The sequence below is a fragment of the Eurytemora carolleeae genome, unplaced genomic scaffold (assembly GCF_000591075.1).
Source record: "Eurytemora carolleeae unplaced genomic scaffold, Eaff_2.0 scaffold387, whole genome shotgun sequence".
Lineage (NCBI taxonomy): Eukaryota > Metazoa > Arthropoda > Copepoda > Calanoida > Temoridae > Eurytemora > Eurytemora carolleeae.
In genome coordinates this window covers 57,924-74,398 of record NW_019396360.1, presented here as the reverse complement: position 1 = coordinate 74,398, position 16,475 = coordinate 57,924, and the positions used below count along the sequence as shown (strand labels likewise).

General features: G+C 30.4%; 2 protein-coding genes across 3 annotated transcripts in view; one reads left to right on the top strand and one right to left on the bottom strand.

Annotated features, from left to right (window-relative positions):
• Nucleotides 1-6,437: 6,437 nt before the first annotated feature.
• LOC111701714 (cuticle protein 18.7) lies at nucleotides 6,438-11,164 on the top strand. Of its 2 annotated transcripts, none has more exons than XM_023473119.1 (3): nucleotides 6,438-6,483; nucleotides 10,293-10,877; nucleotides 11,074-11,164. In XM_023473119.1, exons 1-3 carry the CDS (start codon nucleotides 6,469-6,471, stop codon nucleotides 11,089-11,091), a joined length of 618 nt encoding a protein of 205 aa, XP_023328887.1. In that variant the 5' UTR covers nucleotides 6,438-6,468; the 3' UTR covers nucleotides 11,092-11,164. The 2 variants fall into 2 exon arrangements, with proteins under 2 accessions (XP_023328887.1, XP_023328886.1); XM_023473118.1 differs by lacking the exon at nucleotides 6,438-6,483 and adding an exon at nucleotides 10,054-10,212.
• Nucleotides 11,165-13,250: 2,086 nt separating this feature from the next.
• Nucleotides 13,251-16,475, bottom strand: part of LOC111701713 (transmembrane protein 135) — a 28,964-nt gene continuing 25,739 nt past the window's right edge. Inside the window, exons 11-16 of the mRNA XM_023473117.1 lie at nucleotides 16,401-16,464; nucleotides 15,939-16,015; nucleotides 15,759-15,816; nucleotides 15,419-15,527; nucleotides 14,816-14,900; nucleotides 13,251-13,550 (exon numbers count right to left, since the gene is read on the bottom strand). Coding sequence (XP_023328885.1) covers nucleotides 13,485-13,550; nucleotides 14,816-14,900; nucleotides 15,419-15,527; nucleotides 15,759-15,816; nucleotides 15,939-16,015; nucleotides 16,401-16,464 — 459 coding nt within the window. The 3' untranslated portion in view covers nucleotides 13,251-13,484. The remainder of the gene's footprint in view (nucleotides 13,551-14,815; nucleotides 14,901-15,418; nucleotides 15,528-15,758; nucleotides 15,817-15,938; nucleotides 16,016-16,400; nucleotides 16,465-16,475) is intronic.

The window sequence follows — 16,475 nt, the reverse complement described above, 5'->3', positions numbered from 1 at the left end:
CCGAGCTGGGTCAACCTTTGCAGTCCTACTTTGGACTGTACCGCCAATTTACAATTACTAAAGCGGCAGAAGAGTGTGGATTGGTTTTGGGATTCCTTAAAGTAAAATTCTCTTAATTTCCGTGTAAAGTATTTGTAAACAGTTGTTATAAACATTGTATTAAAAAAATGTGATTTCCTCCAGATTTCAAATAAAAATAATCTTTTTTTCTGATACTGTGTGTCCAATAAGACTTATGTTATGTTGTTGTACAGCAAATAGTTACTCCAGCAACTTGATAAAGTGAAATTTAGAGTTGTTTTTAATGCAATTGCAATATGCAAAATCAAAGTTTATTCTGACTATCGTCTTCTTATTCCACTGTTTTATGCGTCTCACAGTAGGATAATGAGTATAAAATTGTAATTGTAAAGATCCTGAGAAAGTTTAAAAATTTGATATATTTTAGTTATTAATATCTTGTTTGCATATTAATTTTTAATAAATTGTTGCAAAAAATATCAATGATAGATTAAATTTACAGTATTGGAACAAAAAATGATAATAAGCTCTACCTAACTCTAAACAATGGGACTTAATTATGAACTATAGCTTAGGGACTCAACTTTGACTTGAAATTTAAACTTCCTCTATTAACTTTGAATTTCTTAACCAAACAAAGAACACAAAGGAATTGAGTTTTTGTCACAAACTTAAATTTTTAAATCCCTATATCTTTGGAACCTGATGGAGTAAACCTTTGATAGTTTAAACTTAGATTATTTTATCTAACAGTATACTTAGTTAGAAAAAAATAAGGTCTACGACATTGGGTTCCAAAGATATAGGGATGGGAAAATCAGAGTTTGTGGCAAAAACTCAATTCCTTTGAGGCAAATCGATAAATGGGTAAACATGGAGATTACATTTTTATTTAGACATAAAACACCAAAAGAAAAATAAGGTCAACCAAAAACTTGACATCCCACTTTTATAAACTCTTTTCACTAAAATTCAGACAACTCTTAAAGCAATTTTTTAGACCTTTGACTTAAAGTGTTGCAACGCTTTGGCCTTTGGACTTAGTTTTACCTAAGGTTTCCAACGCTATAGTGGATTTCACTTGTACGCATTTGTGGGCCCTGTAAATTTCGCGCAATTCCGCACAATTCCGCGCAATACGAGAACAGTTGAGCGCAACGGATCGCAACAACGTGCATCGCAATGTATTGCTAATTTAACTTAATTGCCAAGTTAAGCGTTTTTCATATTAAAGTAAATAATATCTTTTACGATTTATGAATAAAATTTTTCAAATTATGTTTTTTTTTATTTTTGTGTCGGCCCCCTTGTTAATACTCACTGCCTAAACACCCATTCAAACTTTGTTAAAAGCATGTTTATTTTTTTTAAATGTCTAATTAGTAGCATAGGGGAATATATCTACAGTCCAGTACTAAACTAAACTAAAAAGTGCTTTACAGATTTTTAAAACTAAATTGAAAAAAGTATGGAAGGGGTTGAAATGATAAATCCGTGTAAAAAAAAGCCAAAAATAAAACTTAGCGCTATTACCAAACAAAAAACAGATTTGATGTCACATTCTTACATTTTTACATTATTAATCAATGAAATAAAAAATGGTTTATTTTTGATTGATTAATTGATTAATTGATGGCAAAACATCTGATTGTGAGATTGTGTTCTCTGTTTTGGACAAGTTTTGTATCTCCGGTTTAACTTCAGATATTGGCAAAGATCTGTAGTTGAACATTTAAAGGATTGTCTCTCATCCCCCCCCCCCCCTCCTACCCGCGCCCCCCCCCCCTCAATTACATTATAATATTTTGGTCTTTAAAAAAACACTTTTTATATTTTCCATATTAGAAATAAAACACCAAAAGTCCTAAATTTTAAAAATGTAAATTCAGTTTCCAATTTTTGTGTCTTATATTTAAATCTGAAAAGTAAAATGCTTTTAATCAAATATCTGGCAATCTTATAAAAAGCTTTATATTGTAGTCTTTATAATGGTTGTACTTGATCCTTGATGACTATACATAACAGAAACTTGAGATAATAAAGCAATAAAAAAGTTTAAAACAATTCTATTTCTTAGATAAACTTTGACGAGTTTGAAATATTTATTAAATTACTTGGGATTAGATCTAAAAGTATTTAGCTTTTTTTAAAATTCAGTGATGGTGATGGACCAAACCTCTGTAGAGTAAAAAAGTAGATGTTATAGTTCCACATTTATTGAAAATATATTTCGGTCTGGGTTAACCCTCGTCAGTTCTAACGATATAATAACCATCAAAATCGATAAAAATAACTAAAAATTTTTTTTTGAAACTCACAAGAAACAAACAAAAAAATGATTATTCAAAATATAAAAATTTGGGCTATCAAATGGATTTAAGGGAAACGAACTCAGATTATGAGATGGAAAAAAGATAATTTGCAAATATTCACTTTAAAAAAAAATGTTTTAAGACAATTATTATTCCTTGAGATTGTTTCTGTCACAAAGGTTAAAAACAAACTGTTTGTATCCATTAAACTATTGAACCGATGGCCGGGGTTAACATTTTTGGTCCCCTAACCTATTATTCCATTTGAGATATACGTCCATGGAAACAGAAAATATGATGAGAGGATAAATGATCAATGAATGACTTATAAATAAATTATTCATAAAAGGAGGATTTCACGGGCAGCCGTAATACATTTGAATTTCCGAGCCGGGTCAAGATTCGGTCCCAGTTTGTATTTTGTCATTATATAAAGTTAACATTAACATTAACATTAACATTAAAATTGACTTTAAACTATTATTTAAATTTTATGCTTGTCATTCTATAAAGTTAACATTAACATTAACATTAACATTGACTTTAAACTATTATTTAAAGTTTATGCTTGTCATTATATAAAGTTAACATTAACATTAACATTAACATTAACATTAACATTGACTTTAAACTATTATTTAAATTTTATGCTTGTCATTCTATAAAGTTGACATTAACATTAACATTAACATTGACTTTAAACTATTATTTACATTTTATGCTTGTCATTCTATAAAGTTAACATTAACATTAACATTAACATTAAAATTGACTTTAAACTATTATTTAAATTTTATGCTTGTCATTCTATAAAGTTAGCATTAACATTAACATTAACATTGACTTTAAACCATTCATTAAAGTTTATGGTTGTCAGTATCTACAGTTAACATTAACATTAACATTAACATTAACATTGACTTTTCAATTAATGAAAGTTTATGCTGGTCATTTTATAAAGTTAACATTAACATTAACATTAACATTAACATTGACTTTAAACTATTATTTAAATTTTATGCTTGTCATTCTATAAAGTTAACATTAACATTAGCATTAACATTAACATTAACATTGACTTTAAACTATTATTTAGATTTTATGCTTGTCATTCTATAAAGTTAACATTAACATTAACATTAGAATTAACATTGACTTTAAACAATTTATTAAAGTTTATGTTTGTCATTCTATAAAGTTAACATTAACATTAACATTGACTTTAAACCATTCATTAAAGTTTATGGTTGTCAGTATCTACAGTTAACATTAACATTAACATTAACATTAACATTTACTTTTCAATTAATAAAAGTTTATGCTGGTCATTATATAAAGTTAACATTATTATTAACATTAACATTAACATTAACATTAACATTAACATTGACTTTAAACTATTATTTAAATTTTATGCTTGTCATTCTTTAAAATTAACATTAACATTAACATTAACATTGACTTTAAACAATTCATTAAAGTTTATGGTTGTCAGTATATGAAGTTAACATTAACATTAACATTAACATTAACATTAACATTGACATTAAGCAATTCATAAAGTTTATGGTTGTCAGTATATAAAGTTAACATTAACATTAATATTAAATATACCTAAATGTTAATTTCTATGTTAATATCAATTAGCATTAACATTTGTATGTTAATATTAACATCAATTAAATTAATAAATTAGATTAATGGTCTCATATCGTGCCTGGTATCAATTATTAACAGAATTATTTGTCGCAAAAATCAGTCAGGATTTCGACAAAAAATCTCGAGACCAATATTTAAGGAATTAAACAGTGTTGCTGAAGTACCTAGTACCTACCTACCAAGGTACTAATGCAAGGAAAGTTTATTGCAGTCGCGTATACTTTGCAAACATATTGAAACCAGTTCTCTCTGAGCGGAATTTGTAAACAAGAATAGATGCATCAGTGTTCGTTCAGTATCCGAGGAGGTTAAAAGCATTTAATTTTGATAATTTTGAAAATTCACATAATAGTTTCCTATGACCAGAATAGTCAATAGATTATTTTTGTGTAAATGGATTCCATGTCAGGCTGTGACATCTGTCTTGTGTTTACTTTTCCGCCCAAAGACAGTACACTGCAGTACAAAAAATGTGTACATCTCTGAAATAACTTTCCTTGCAATAGTACCTTGGTACCTACTGACTGTTCACAGACTCAAATCCTGAATCCACGATGTAAATTTCAAGAATTAAAGAACCTTAATTTGAAGTTAACTGATACAGACAATGGGTTCATTAATCTATTGACTGAAGCAGAAAAAAAATATCTAGGAGTTGCTTTTATTGTACCTAAAATGAAAAGGCTAAGGCACAGGTGTAGATGTAGAGCCCTATGTTTAGGGCTGGGCAACTTTCCGATAACAAACGACAGGTTTTTGAAAATTAAAAGAAGATTCCATTAACTAACGGCAGGTTTTTGAAAATTAAAAGAAGATTCCATTAACTAACGGCAGGTTTTTGAAAATTAACAGAAGATTCCATTAACTAACGGCAGGTTTTTGAAAATTAACAGAAGATTCCATTAACTAACGGCAGGTTTTTGAAAATTAACAGAAGATTCCATTAACAAACGGCAGGTTTTTGAAAATTAACAGAAGATTCCATTAACTAACGGCAGGTTTTTTGAAAATTAACAGAAGATTCCATTTTCAAACGGCAAAATTCATTAATTGATTTTAAAAATAGCCGTGACCTTGAGTATTTGCCACAAACTCAAAGTTTCTAGCTCCTATTTCTATGCAACTTGATGGTGTAAACTTTGATATTTCAAACAGATTATTTAATCTAAAAGAAATTATATTTTTGAAACATCTATGGTCTATGATATTGGATTGCAAAGATATAGGAAATAGAAAATCAAAGTTTGTGGCAAAGACTCAATCCCTCAAAAAATTATTTATGACATATTTTTATGTTTTAACTATTATCTTCTGTTTATCCTCGTTCAGGAAATATTTTTACAATAATTATAATACATGATCGGATTTAGAAAAGTCTAAATGTGCCCAGCCCTACCTAAGCTGGTTCATGTTTAACTGACAAATAGACTTCTTTATTTTAAGTGTACTAAATTTTGTTTAATTCCTATAATGGATATCATTTATAATTCTATAATAATTTTCGTTTTGTTTAAATCTTATATAATTAAGTTTAAAAATAATCTAAAATCAAAATTATTAATGAATATTGAATAAACATTTATGAAATTCTACACTCAGTCCCAGAATATTATGTAAATCATCATTTTGGGAGAAAAAAAATAACCTGAGGAATTTTTTTTCTTTCTACTTTTAACAAAAACTATTTCTTACAAGTTCGCAAAAAGAAAGTTTCTTTGTTTATGTTTTGCTTATTATTTTTTATCTGTAAGATGACCACCTATAAAATGTTTTTTTTTATAAAACGTGCCAATATCACCCATTAAAGTCACACTCAAAAACGTCCATATGTCTATCACCAAAAATTCCATGAGGAAAAACAATCATTAGAACTGTGTTCTGGAAAAAAATTCAAATTAAAAGTTTTTCTTGAATTTTAAAATTTTAGAAAACAGTAAAATCAGCTAAGCTCTCATCATCTCAAGGTTAAAAGGATAAAGAGGGACGAGAAGCCAAGTTTAAGATGATTCATAGGATAGTTTAATAAATTGATTTTCACTTAATGGCTAATACCAGACCAAGAACAAATTAAACCAATTATTTATCCATGTGTACTATGTAGTGTACAAATGTGTCCGAAAACAGAGAAAATTTTGTCTTTGGCGAATGAAGGGCTCAAATAATAAAAAATTTCCAAAACTGGGCTTGGAATTCAATGCTAAAAAGAGGGGCTCGAAGCTCCATGAATTCGTGAAAGTTTTGCAAACCTTTGTGGAATTTCCTAAAACAAAATTGAAAGAAAAAAGTATTCCTACTTTTTAGAACTGTATTAATTTCGTTCAAGTGTATAAAAGGTTAAAAATCAAAATCATGAACCGATAAGAAAAAGTTACCCCCCTTACGTTTTACGCGCGTTGAACGCAAAATGCCAAGTGTGCGCGTGTATAAATGTAATCTTCTGTGCGCTATGCTCTCAGTTGAACAATAGCCGGGAAAAATGATGAAGTTTTTGGTGAGATTTGACTCTTCATGTTTAAAAGTCTTCATTTTATCTTTCTGAAACTCTAAAAATTGTCTTTTTTCATGATTTTTAAAATGAGAATCTCAATTATAATATTTCATTCAGAAAAATGTTTTGGCGTTTGAATGAAAATCTTATAAATAATCGAAATAATGTTATAATTTATGAACAAATCAAAATTTGTTCCAAAAGCACAAGGCATTTTTTCTGAACTTTTCGTGATTCTGTGAAAAAAAAAATTTGATTATTTTTTCTTATTTTTTAAAAACATTTTTTACATTTCTAACGTCAAATCTCATAATTTTAATTTGTGATTATCTTTCGCCACATTTATTCCTGTTTCAAGGATTTTTGGTAATGAAGACGACATTTTCATATTTTCCAGGAATGTTAGAAAACAAGTTGTAAGCTAAATATTATTTTAAAAAACAAAATCAAAACTAGTATGAAATATCAAATATATACAAATGTGGCGAAAGATAATCGATGACTATAGGTTGTAATATCTGAATGATTTGTTTGAAATTAAATTGATCTTTTTACGGTCTAAGTTGTATGTTGCAATTTTCTCAATTTGTATGGACGCCATGTTATTCGGTATGAGACGTCTTTAACAATTTTCTCCTTATAGACGCAACAGATAGAAGTAAGATTATTAGCGATCAAAAGCGCTTTTTTATCGTATTAAGCCTATACCCCCTTTCATTTTTCGCGAACACTCCCTTTAAATTTTCCAAAAAACAACAAACAATCTAGAGACATTCTGTTTAGCTGTACATTAAAAACAAAGAGACAAATCAAATATATAGAAAATAGGACACACACTTTCGGATCTACTGTAGACTTTTAGATTTAGTATTAAAAAGCCAAGATTGAGTGGAATAACAAAGCATGGATGCACACACACTATATTTACATTATAACGATACAAACGATTATTGTTGGACCGACTAAAGTTGATCGTAATATACACGACATTGCTTGGGGCGAATATGTTTCCATTCGACTCTTCTGATCAGATGCTTCGTGCTAACTAACTCTCCCCTATGGAACTCCGGGGCTAAGATCGCGACGATATGCTTTCTCTGGCAGCAAGATAAATGCCATTCAACTTGCTATCTTTAGAAATACTCTTGTCCCTTTTCATTGTTACTCCTTTCTCCAGCATTGATCCTTGCACCCCATGGCCGGCGGGTGGTATCTCTAGATAAGAGAAGGGGTTCAATACCCTTGTCCCCCTACACTGTTATGTATTTAAACAAACATACCTGGAGTTCAATACCCTTTTTAATTTTTTAAATTTTATTTCGTGGATTTTTTTTGCTTAAATTCGCGCATTTTTAAAATCTTTAATGTCAACATTTTTTTCCGCGCAAAGTGTTTTATCTTTAACCATTCACTAACCTTAATATGAGTTGCCACAAAAATTTTACTTTTTTGGATACAAACCAAGAAACAGAAAAACAAAGTAAAATATATACAGGGTGTCCCAAAAAAATTTAGAAAATCTTTAATTTTTCTCATACTTTATGAACGAATGAAAATGAGACGTGAAAAATAGAAAAATAGAAAATCCTGGAAATAGATTTTCGACTTACGCTCAAATAATTGGTTGTAACAAAAAATGTATGAGACCTAGAAGGAAATAACTGAAATATAGAGCTTTCTAATGACACCTTGATCGTAAAAATTGAACGAAAATTGTTTCCTCAGTTACTAATACCCCTACTGCACAGTTTTTCTGGGACACCCTGTATAGAGGATGATAAATCTACCGCGCCCAGCAATGATGACGTGGCAACTTCCCTTCCCTTCATTAATCTTAATCTTGTTTAACCTTTAGTTAATTTATTCAATATTCATATATACAGGGTTACCCACAAAGGATGAGACTTCAGAGACGACTGTACGTAATGTATACTGTCTGTTTCCTTATATTTATGGTTTTCCAAAAGATTCATTACGCATTGATTTCTGAACAATCATGGCGAATTTGGCCACAAAGATATTTAAGATATTTAGAATAGATTATACAATAAGAACAAAAACTCAAGTTAGTACAACGCACAATCGCCCAGTGTAAACAGGCCCATGCGTTTCACTTAATAAGTGATTCAATAAGTTAATAGCAAAACTATTTGCTTTGTAACAACATCAAACATCCTCATCTGTTAGAATATTCTTTCAAACATCAAATATATAAGAGAATAGATTAATCTCTGTTCTGTGTCAAATACACTGCTTAAATATCTTGTTCATATTCCACATTCACTCAGAACTCTGGGTCATTTCAAGTACCAGACCGACTATCAAACATTTCAAGTACCAGACCGACTTTCAAACATTTCAAGTACAAGACCGACTTTCAAACATTTCAAGTACCAGACCGACTTTCAAACATTTCAAGCACCAGACCGACTTTCAAACAGCCTAAGCAAGCTGCATAGTACACACATAGAGTAATAAAACGAAGAGGTGAAGCTTAGCTCAGATGTACACAACCAACCTCCCTGTTAATTAATTAATAGAACTGTATATTTGTTTATAAAGTGATCGTATTTCTAAGAGGGATTTTATGGAATTGACCAATTTTTAGATTTTCTTTCTTTATTTAAATCCTTATTAAGTGTCTATCTAATTATCAATACTAATATTCAAATATCTACATAAAACCACCCCTTAGAAATACGACCACTCTATCAATTAGTTAATAGGGAGGTCGCCGTCGGTTGTGTACATATGAGCTAAGCTTCACCTCTTCGTTTTATTACTCTATGAGTACACAGTACAGACTATATAAATCAAACTTGACAGTACAATAAATGGTTCAGCCCCTTCTAGGCAGATTATACAGTACACTCTTTTGGTACAAACACACCACATGACTACAGTCACGAAAATTGCAGAACAATTTGTCGTCAATAATAATTAAGCTTGAATAACGAGTTGTTTACTGTATATAGTGTTGACTTAAATGTATAAATAATATTCTACATGTATATAAATAATATTCTACATGTATATAAAACTTATTCTTAAGAAAACAATTAACAATAAACAAATATACTCTCCTAGACTGTACAAATACCGAGAATCGTATGTACTGTATATACCTACAGCTTAGACGCCTTTGGTTCGTTATCACTTACACACACTCTTTTAGTACAGACACACAAACATGACGTTTCCGCCCCGTGAATATATTTTATACTCCTTGGTCTCAATTGAAGTTATTCCTTGAAGAGATTCAAAACACAAAACTTTTCACTTCAGTTCACACTTCAGTTGATTACGATTAATTTTAAATAAAAATTATATGAATCATTTCAATCCCATCCTTTGTTTTTTTACGCAATACTCCTAATTTTCTGGGTAGATGCACACTCCCCCCCCCCCTCCATCCTCCTCGTCAAACATCATATCTATTGTATTTAATGCATTATCCATGGAACTACAATTGTATATAATATACATTTTTCAGATTTTGACATATTTTCCTGAAATTTCCTCAGCACTTTTTTTAAGCAGTAAAATGCACTTTACAAAAAATTAACTCTCATTTAATTTCATGTTTATTGTACAGCAAGGATCAATCTGAAGGTAGTCAAGACTTGGCAGTACGTCTGAATGCATGAAACAGTACATGTTGTACCGGCTAGCGGAAAATGCAACTTTTAAAGTGGTGTGGGCATGTTTACCCCCCCCCCCCCTTGTTTATGGGTGAGCATTTCCTCTTCACATAAAACAATAACAACAAAATCGGCTCTGGTAACCTCCGATTATTATTTTTTTTTATTTAGGTTCTCTGCACTTGCACCACCTTGTCTTTATCTGCCCCTGGAGCATACTACGGACTCGTCCAGCATCCTAACGGAGCAGTCGTCCCTGTGGACGAACCGGCCGTTGCTGCTGCCCGGGCCGATCATCTTGCAGTTCAAGCAGCACAGTACGGAGCTCTCCATGCTGTACCTGCAGTACCTGCTGTCCACCACCCTGCAGGATACTCAGGTCCTATCCATATCCCTACTCTAGTCTCTCATCCCAACGGTGCTATTGTCCCTGCTGATGAACCTGCAGTCACTGCAGCTCGAGCTGATCACCTGGCTGCCCATGGATACGCCTATGCTGCTGCAGCAGCTCCCATTGGTTACGCTAGCGGAGCTTTTGTTGCTCATCCTAACGGCGCTGTTGTACCCGTAGATGAACCTGCTGTAGCTGCGGCTAGAGCTGAGCATCTTGCTGCCCACGGAGTGTATGGTCCCCATGCAGTTGCTGGACCTGCTGCCTATGCATATGGTGGACTTGTGGCGCATCCTAATGGCGCTGTTGTTCCTGTTGATGAACCAGCTGTTGCTGCCGCTAGAGCAGAGCACTTTGCCGCCAAGGAATAGTTATATTTAAGCAGACTTTTTTTTAATGCACAATTTTGGATTTGACAATTTTCTGTTTGAACCATTTATATTGGAAGATTTCCAATATCTCTACATTTTTTCCAGGAAATTTTGTTTGATTCAAAAGCCCTCTCTCTCTCTTTACCAGTAAAAGTTAAACCCCATGAATAAATATAACTGAACTATATAGGCTGCAGTTGGCCACTGAGAACCATCTAGTCACATTTCTATATTCTTGAGAGTTTTGTTCAACACAAATAAACAATTAAAATTTGAAATAATATTAATTTTTATTGTTTGATTCCTAGTTTTAAACAGGGTTTCCCACAAAGGATGAAACTGTAATGAAACCCTAAAATTTATGAAAAACTATGACTTGATGTTTAAACTATAGTGTTAAATAACACTAATCTTTACCCGCTAAATCTCGATATCCTCTTAAAGGAATTGAGTTTTTGCCACAAAGTCTGATTTTTATAATCTCTATATCTTTGTAACCCAATGCCGTAGACCTTAGATATTTTAGACTATTGATACGTACTTATAAATAAACTAATCTAAGTTTGAAATATCAAAGGTTTTCATCAAAAGATTGCAAAGATATTGGAATCAAAAGATTTTAGTTTGTGGCAAAAACTCAATTTCTTTGAGGGATAAGACCGTGATCCCTCAATTTTAGCTTATTCGTCGTCGTATATATCAATACAATAAAGACGGCTTTCGATTTCAATTTTTGACTTTTACCAAGCTTTCAAACAGCATGGAATACACATTATTATGGAAGCCAAGAGAAGCTGTAAGCTATGGAAGTCAATGTCTTAAAGTATTAAATGACCATGCCGTTTAATTTTTGACATTTACTTGTTGTTAGAGCTTCAGCTTTTTAACCCTTATTTTAGTATATTTTTAATCCTAATTTTAGTTATTTTTAATCCTAATTTAGTATATTTTTAACCCTAATTTTAAAATGTTTTTTGAAAAATATGGTAAAAAAGCTCTAGCTTCAACAACAAATACTAAAAACGTTTAAGATTTCATTAATATGAGAAAAATTCTTTAGTTCAATGTGATAAACATCTTGATGAGACTGAACAGAGGTAAGTAACCGGAATTGTTTAATCCTTTTCCTTACATTTATTTTTCCCTGCAAACCAAACCAGCTTCTTTCTTTTTAATAATTTTGTGATCTATTTAAATAATAAATTAAAAGCAAAAACCAAAATCAAGTTTAAAATCGTGATCTTCTAAGAGTTTTGGGTCAGCATTACATTCTCATCCTTTGTGGGTAACCCTGTACGTAATTTTTAATACAACTAGGCTTTTAATTGTGAACATTTTTACTTTGTATAAATTGTAAAACAAAAACAAATAAAAGTTGGCGGATTTTGTAAAAAATTTCGTGGATTTTCAATTCTGCCCGATCAGTTCAGCCGTTTTGACGTTTATTGGTTACATACAAACAGACAATCGAAGTATATAGATAGATAATAAGATAGATGCAATTTAGCCTAAAAAGTGTTTTTCATAAAAATTACAAAAGTTCAAATATCTCTGGAACCCGATATCATAGACCTTTAATATTATTTCAAACTATTAAATCTGTCAGATCAAATAGCCTATATGAAATATAGTATAACATACCAACGATTTGCTCCATCAGTATTTAAACAGGAGGGATAGTTATAATCTGCCTTTGTTAAAATACTATTATATTTAGTTTCTGTCAATATATATATATCAAAATAAATAAGGAAATAAATGTTCCAAATATTAACAATTTAACTTAAATGGCCGGAACTACAGGGTTACCAACATAAAGGATGACCTGAAGGTTAAGTTTCTGGGGTGTCCGATTCAGAACAACACATGCACTTAAAATCTTTATTTGTTCAATAATGTTGAACTAAAGCTATTTTATAGCTTGAAAATGGTTTAATTCCGACAAATTTCTCCATTGTTTTTATCTTCAGCAGAAGTTCCTTTTGTAGAAAAACCCCATTGAAAATAATCAAAGAGAAAAACACAATACTCATTCCTTAATAAAAAGCTGGCTTTTTGGTATGCAACAATTTTCCTTTAATCCCGCCACTTTTAAAGATAATAATAAATAATAAAAAAAAATTGTCATTTTTACAAAGGAATGTCATCAGACAAATTAGAATCAATGGAAATTTAAACCTCAGATTCAATGATAAACCCGAGGGCGAGAGTAAATGATATATTTATTCTTGATCCGACAAATATTTTACTTTTGTACTCTTGTCAATCAGAAATGCCCCTCTTTTTTATTTTAATGAAGGGATACTTAAAATTACATTTACATTATTTACATTCCTTTTAAGTCATCTTATCTTTTATATTTGATCATATATTTGATAATATATTTCATAAAATATATATTAGATAAGAATACAATTATTATCTGGGTAAAGGAATTAGGTCTTTGCATGCTACAAATTGGGATTTTATAATCCATATAATTTTGCCACCCCATGTTGTAGATTTATAAAAAAATTAACTCTGTTAGATTAAATAATCTAAGTTTGAAATATCAAAGGTTAACAACATTTGGTTGCAAAGATATAGGGATTAGAAATTTCTTTACATATTTTTCAGGGTCCCAACATCAGGAAGAAGACTTTTCAGCTGGTCTGAGATATGAGCCTCCTAAACAGTTTATAGAGTTAATCTTATGGATTCATTAATTAAAGGAGGACACATCTTGTATTGTGGATATCAAGATCAATGCATAATCCCCTCGTTTTGACAATCTACAGATTTTTGTAGATCTTTAAATGTTATTTGATATCCAGAAAAGTCTCTTAAATTGAACCAATCAGAGTGTTGTTTGCAGATACCGAACAGAAGCCGACAATTTTGCGCCCAACCAACGAGATAACAATTTGCTAACTTTCCCGCACTCTCATTGGTCGGTACCTCGAAGAGATTTCCAAATTAAGCAGAAAATAAAAAGTGTTCACAGTTGATATCAAGTTTAATCAAACGGGACAAAGGATGATATCCAATACAAAAGAAGAAAAACACAGAAGAACAATTAGTTTTGAATACTTGAACAGACATATTAAATCTGGCAAAACATTTGGTGTTCATCCAAGAAAAAATAAAAATTCAGAAATTGATGCTTTTCTGGAATTTGCGGGGCAAGAACAATTTTCAAACCATTTTCCCAAACATGTGCAACAACTCAGAATGGCTTTCAAAAAATAATAGAATTGTTTTAACAATTTTTAAGAGCAAAATAAACTGGCCCCCACCCCCAAGAAGAATTAGTTTACTAGCAAATAAATTCCTAATTTGAGATAAAATTTCTAAATATAATTTTCCAACTTACTTTGATAATACTTTATATAAAGTCTTTATAAAAAATTAATGGTATTTTAAATTTTTTTTTGTTATTTGATGATTTTGTAAACACAATTTGACAAAAGCCCCGCTTCCCCAATCTAATATATCTATCAATTACATTTCACACATAAGAACAAATCTATTTGTTAAATACAAAGCTGATTATTGAAAAATCTGTATGTTCCAATGAAAATAAAAATGATATATTCCACTGGTTATAAAATATAAAAATATATATATAAATATATATATAAAATAAAATATAAAATATGGTCAAAACTAGGTGCTAAATTTGATTTGTGGCTCTATCTAAGCAAATGAGCAATTTCTCTCAGTTTCTACAATATAAAATAATAACAAAAAAGTTCACAGATTTAAAAAAAATTTTTGGTGAGTTAAAACTTTTTTACGAGTATCATATTTGTTTGAACATAAACTTTTGTAATTCTGAGGGTCCATAAACCTTAACTGGGGTCATATGTGTTGCCAAAAAAATGTTGGGCCTAACTGGTTCAGCCGCTTAGACACCCAGACAAACAAAGACTATTAAAAAGGTTTGAGGTGACCTGGTAAATAGGTTTGTATTGTATTGTTTTGCTTGAATTTGTCTTGTATTCATGATCTACTAGGAGACGATTCACTTTACCAATCCTAAACAATTTTAATCATATATATAGATCAGATGTATATATTTTTTAAACAGGTTCGTAGCTAGAAATTTGTGAAGTTATGGGCGCTGCGGAGGCAAAACATTTGTTTACGTAAAATACTCAATAAAGGTCAAAATTAATGAATCAAAACTAAAAACTAAATTTTAAACTTATCACACATTATGGTTTATTAAGATAGATATTTTGCCTGTTTTCTTTCCCTTAAGTGATATTTGCATCAAAACAAAAAAAAATGGAGGTATCAGATTTATAGATTTGAGTTTATCTATAAAAATAAATGTACTACTGAAAACTTTTGATTCATGAATAGCTAATACTTAATTTTTGGGTAAAACAGAAAACAAAAAATCGGACCGACCCTTTTATTTATTACTTCTTTGCCTGAAAAAAAATAAAATTTGCTTGTATCCCAAGGACCATACGTAAAAAAGCTAAAAATATAGTCAGTCACGGATGCCTTAAAAATCCCCCCCCCCTTCAGCTAAATAACTAACTTACTTTTTCCCCGTCACTTGATCCAAGAATGCCACGTAAGATTTCCTCAAACTTTGTGGTTCCAACATCCCCATGTGGAAGAGAACAGCTGTTGAGGAAGCATAAATCAATTCTAAAATTAAATTTTTTTCAGTAACTCGGTAATGTTTTGGATCCAGATCCGTATCTGAAATATCTGGGGATCCTGGATCAGGATACGAATTATAATTATTATTCTTATCATTTTTATCAATATAATTGTTATTGTTATTATTATTATTATTAATATTATTTTTATATTTATATTTTCATCATCATTGTTAACTTCTAATTATACTTTTTCTAACAATTAGTATTAGTATACCTGTTGCAAATGGTATTTTAGGAAGGTATCCTGACTTGGACGACATTCGTAAAACTATCTAAATATTAAGGTATAGGTTCTTATTGGAGAAAATGGTAAAAAATCTTGGAAACTTTAACAAAAGAAAATCTTTTTAAGATGTACGGGAAAAATGTATTAAAAATATTGGACCCTGCTTACCTCTACTAGCTTCCAGAAAGCATAGAGAGGTATAGAATTATTTCTATATATCAAATAGCTTGGACTGCTTATCAGACCTAATCAAATAAAAAAAATTATGAAGATTTTCTTACAAATAAAATTAATATAAAAAATATGTATCAAAATTACAAACTAAATGTTTCGTCATGCATGCATTAAGAAAACCATTTAATTAAGGTAATTCTATAAAATGTCTTAAATATTTCAAAATGTAAATATTTTTTAAAAATAATAAACATAGATGAATAAATGTATATAAATATTGTTTTATAAACTAAATGTCTCTCCTCACATCTTGCTTTACTGAGTTTAGGCCAAAGCACTAAAAACAGCCGATTAACCCGGCGGATCCAAATAACATTGTAAGTTGTATATTTGTAATATCTCATCCTCTCGTTAAATGAAAATAATAATAGTTGATTGATTGATTAAATGTTTTACCTGCCACCAAACCATGCCAACCTTCGACACTGCCGCTGAATTTTCTCAACACAAACATACTCATCTATTAAAGAT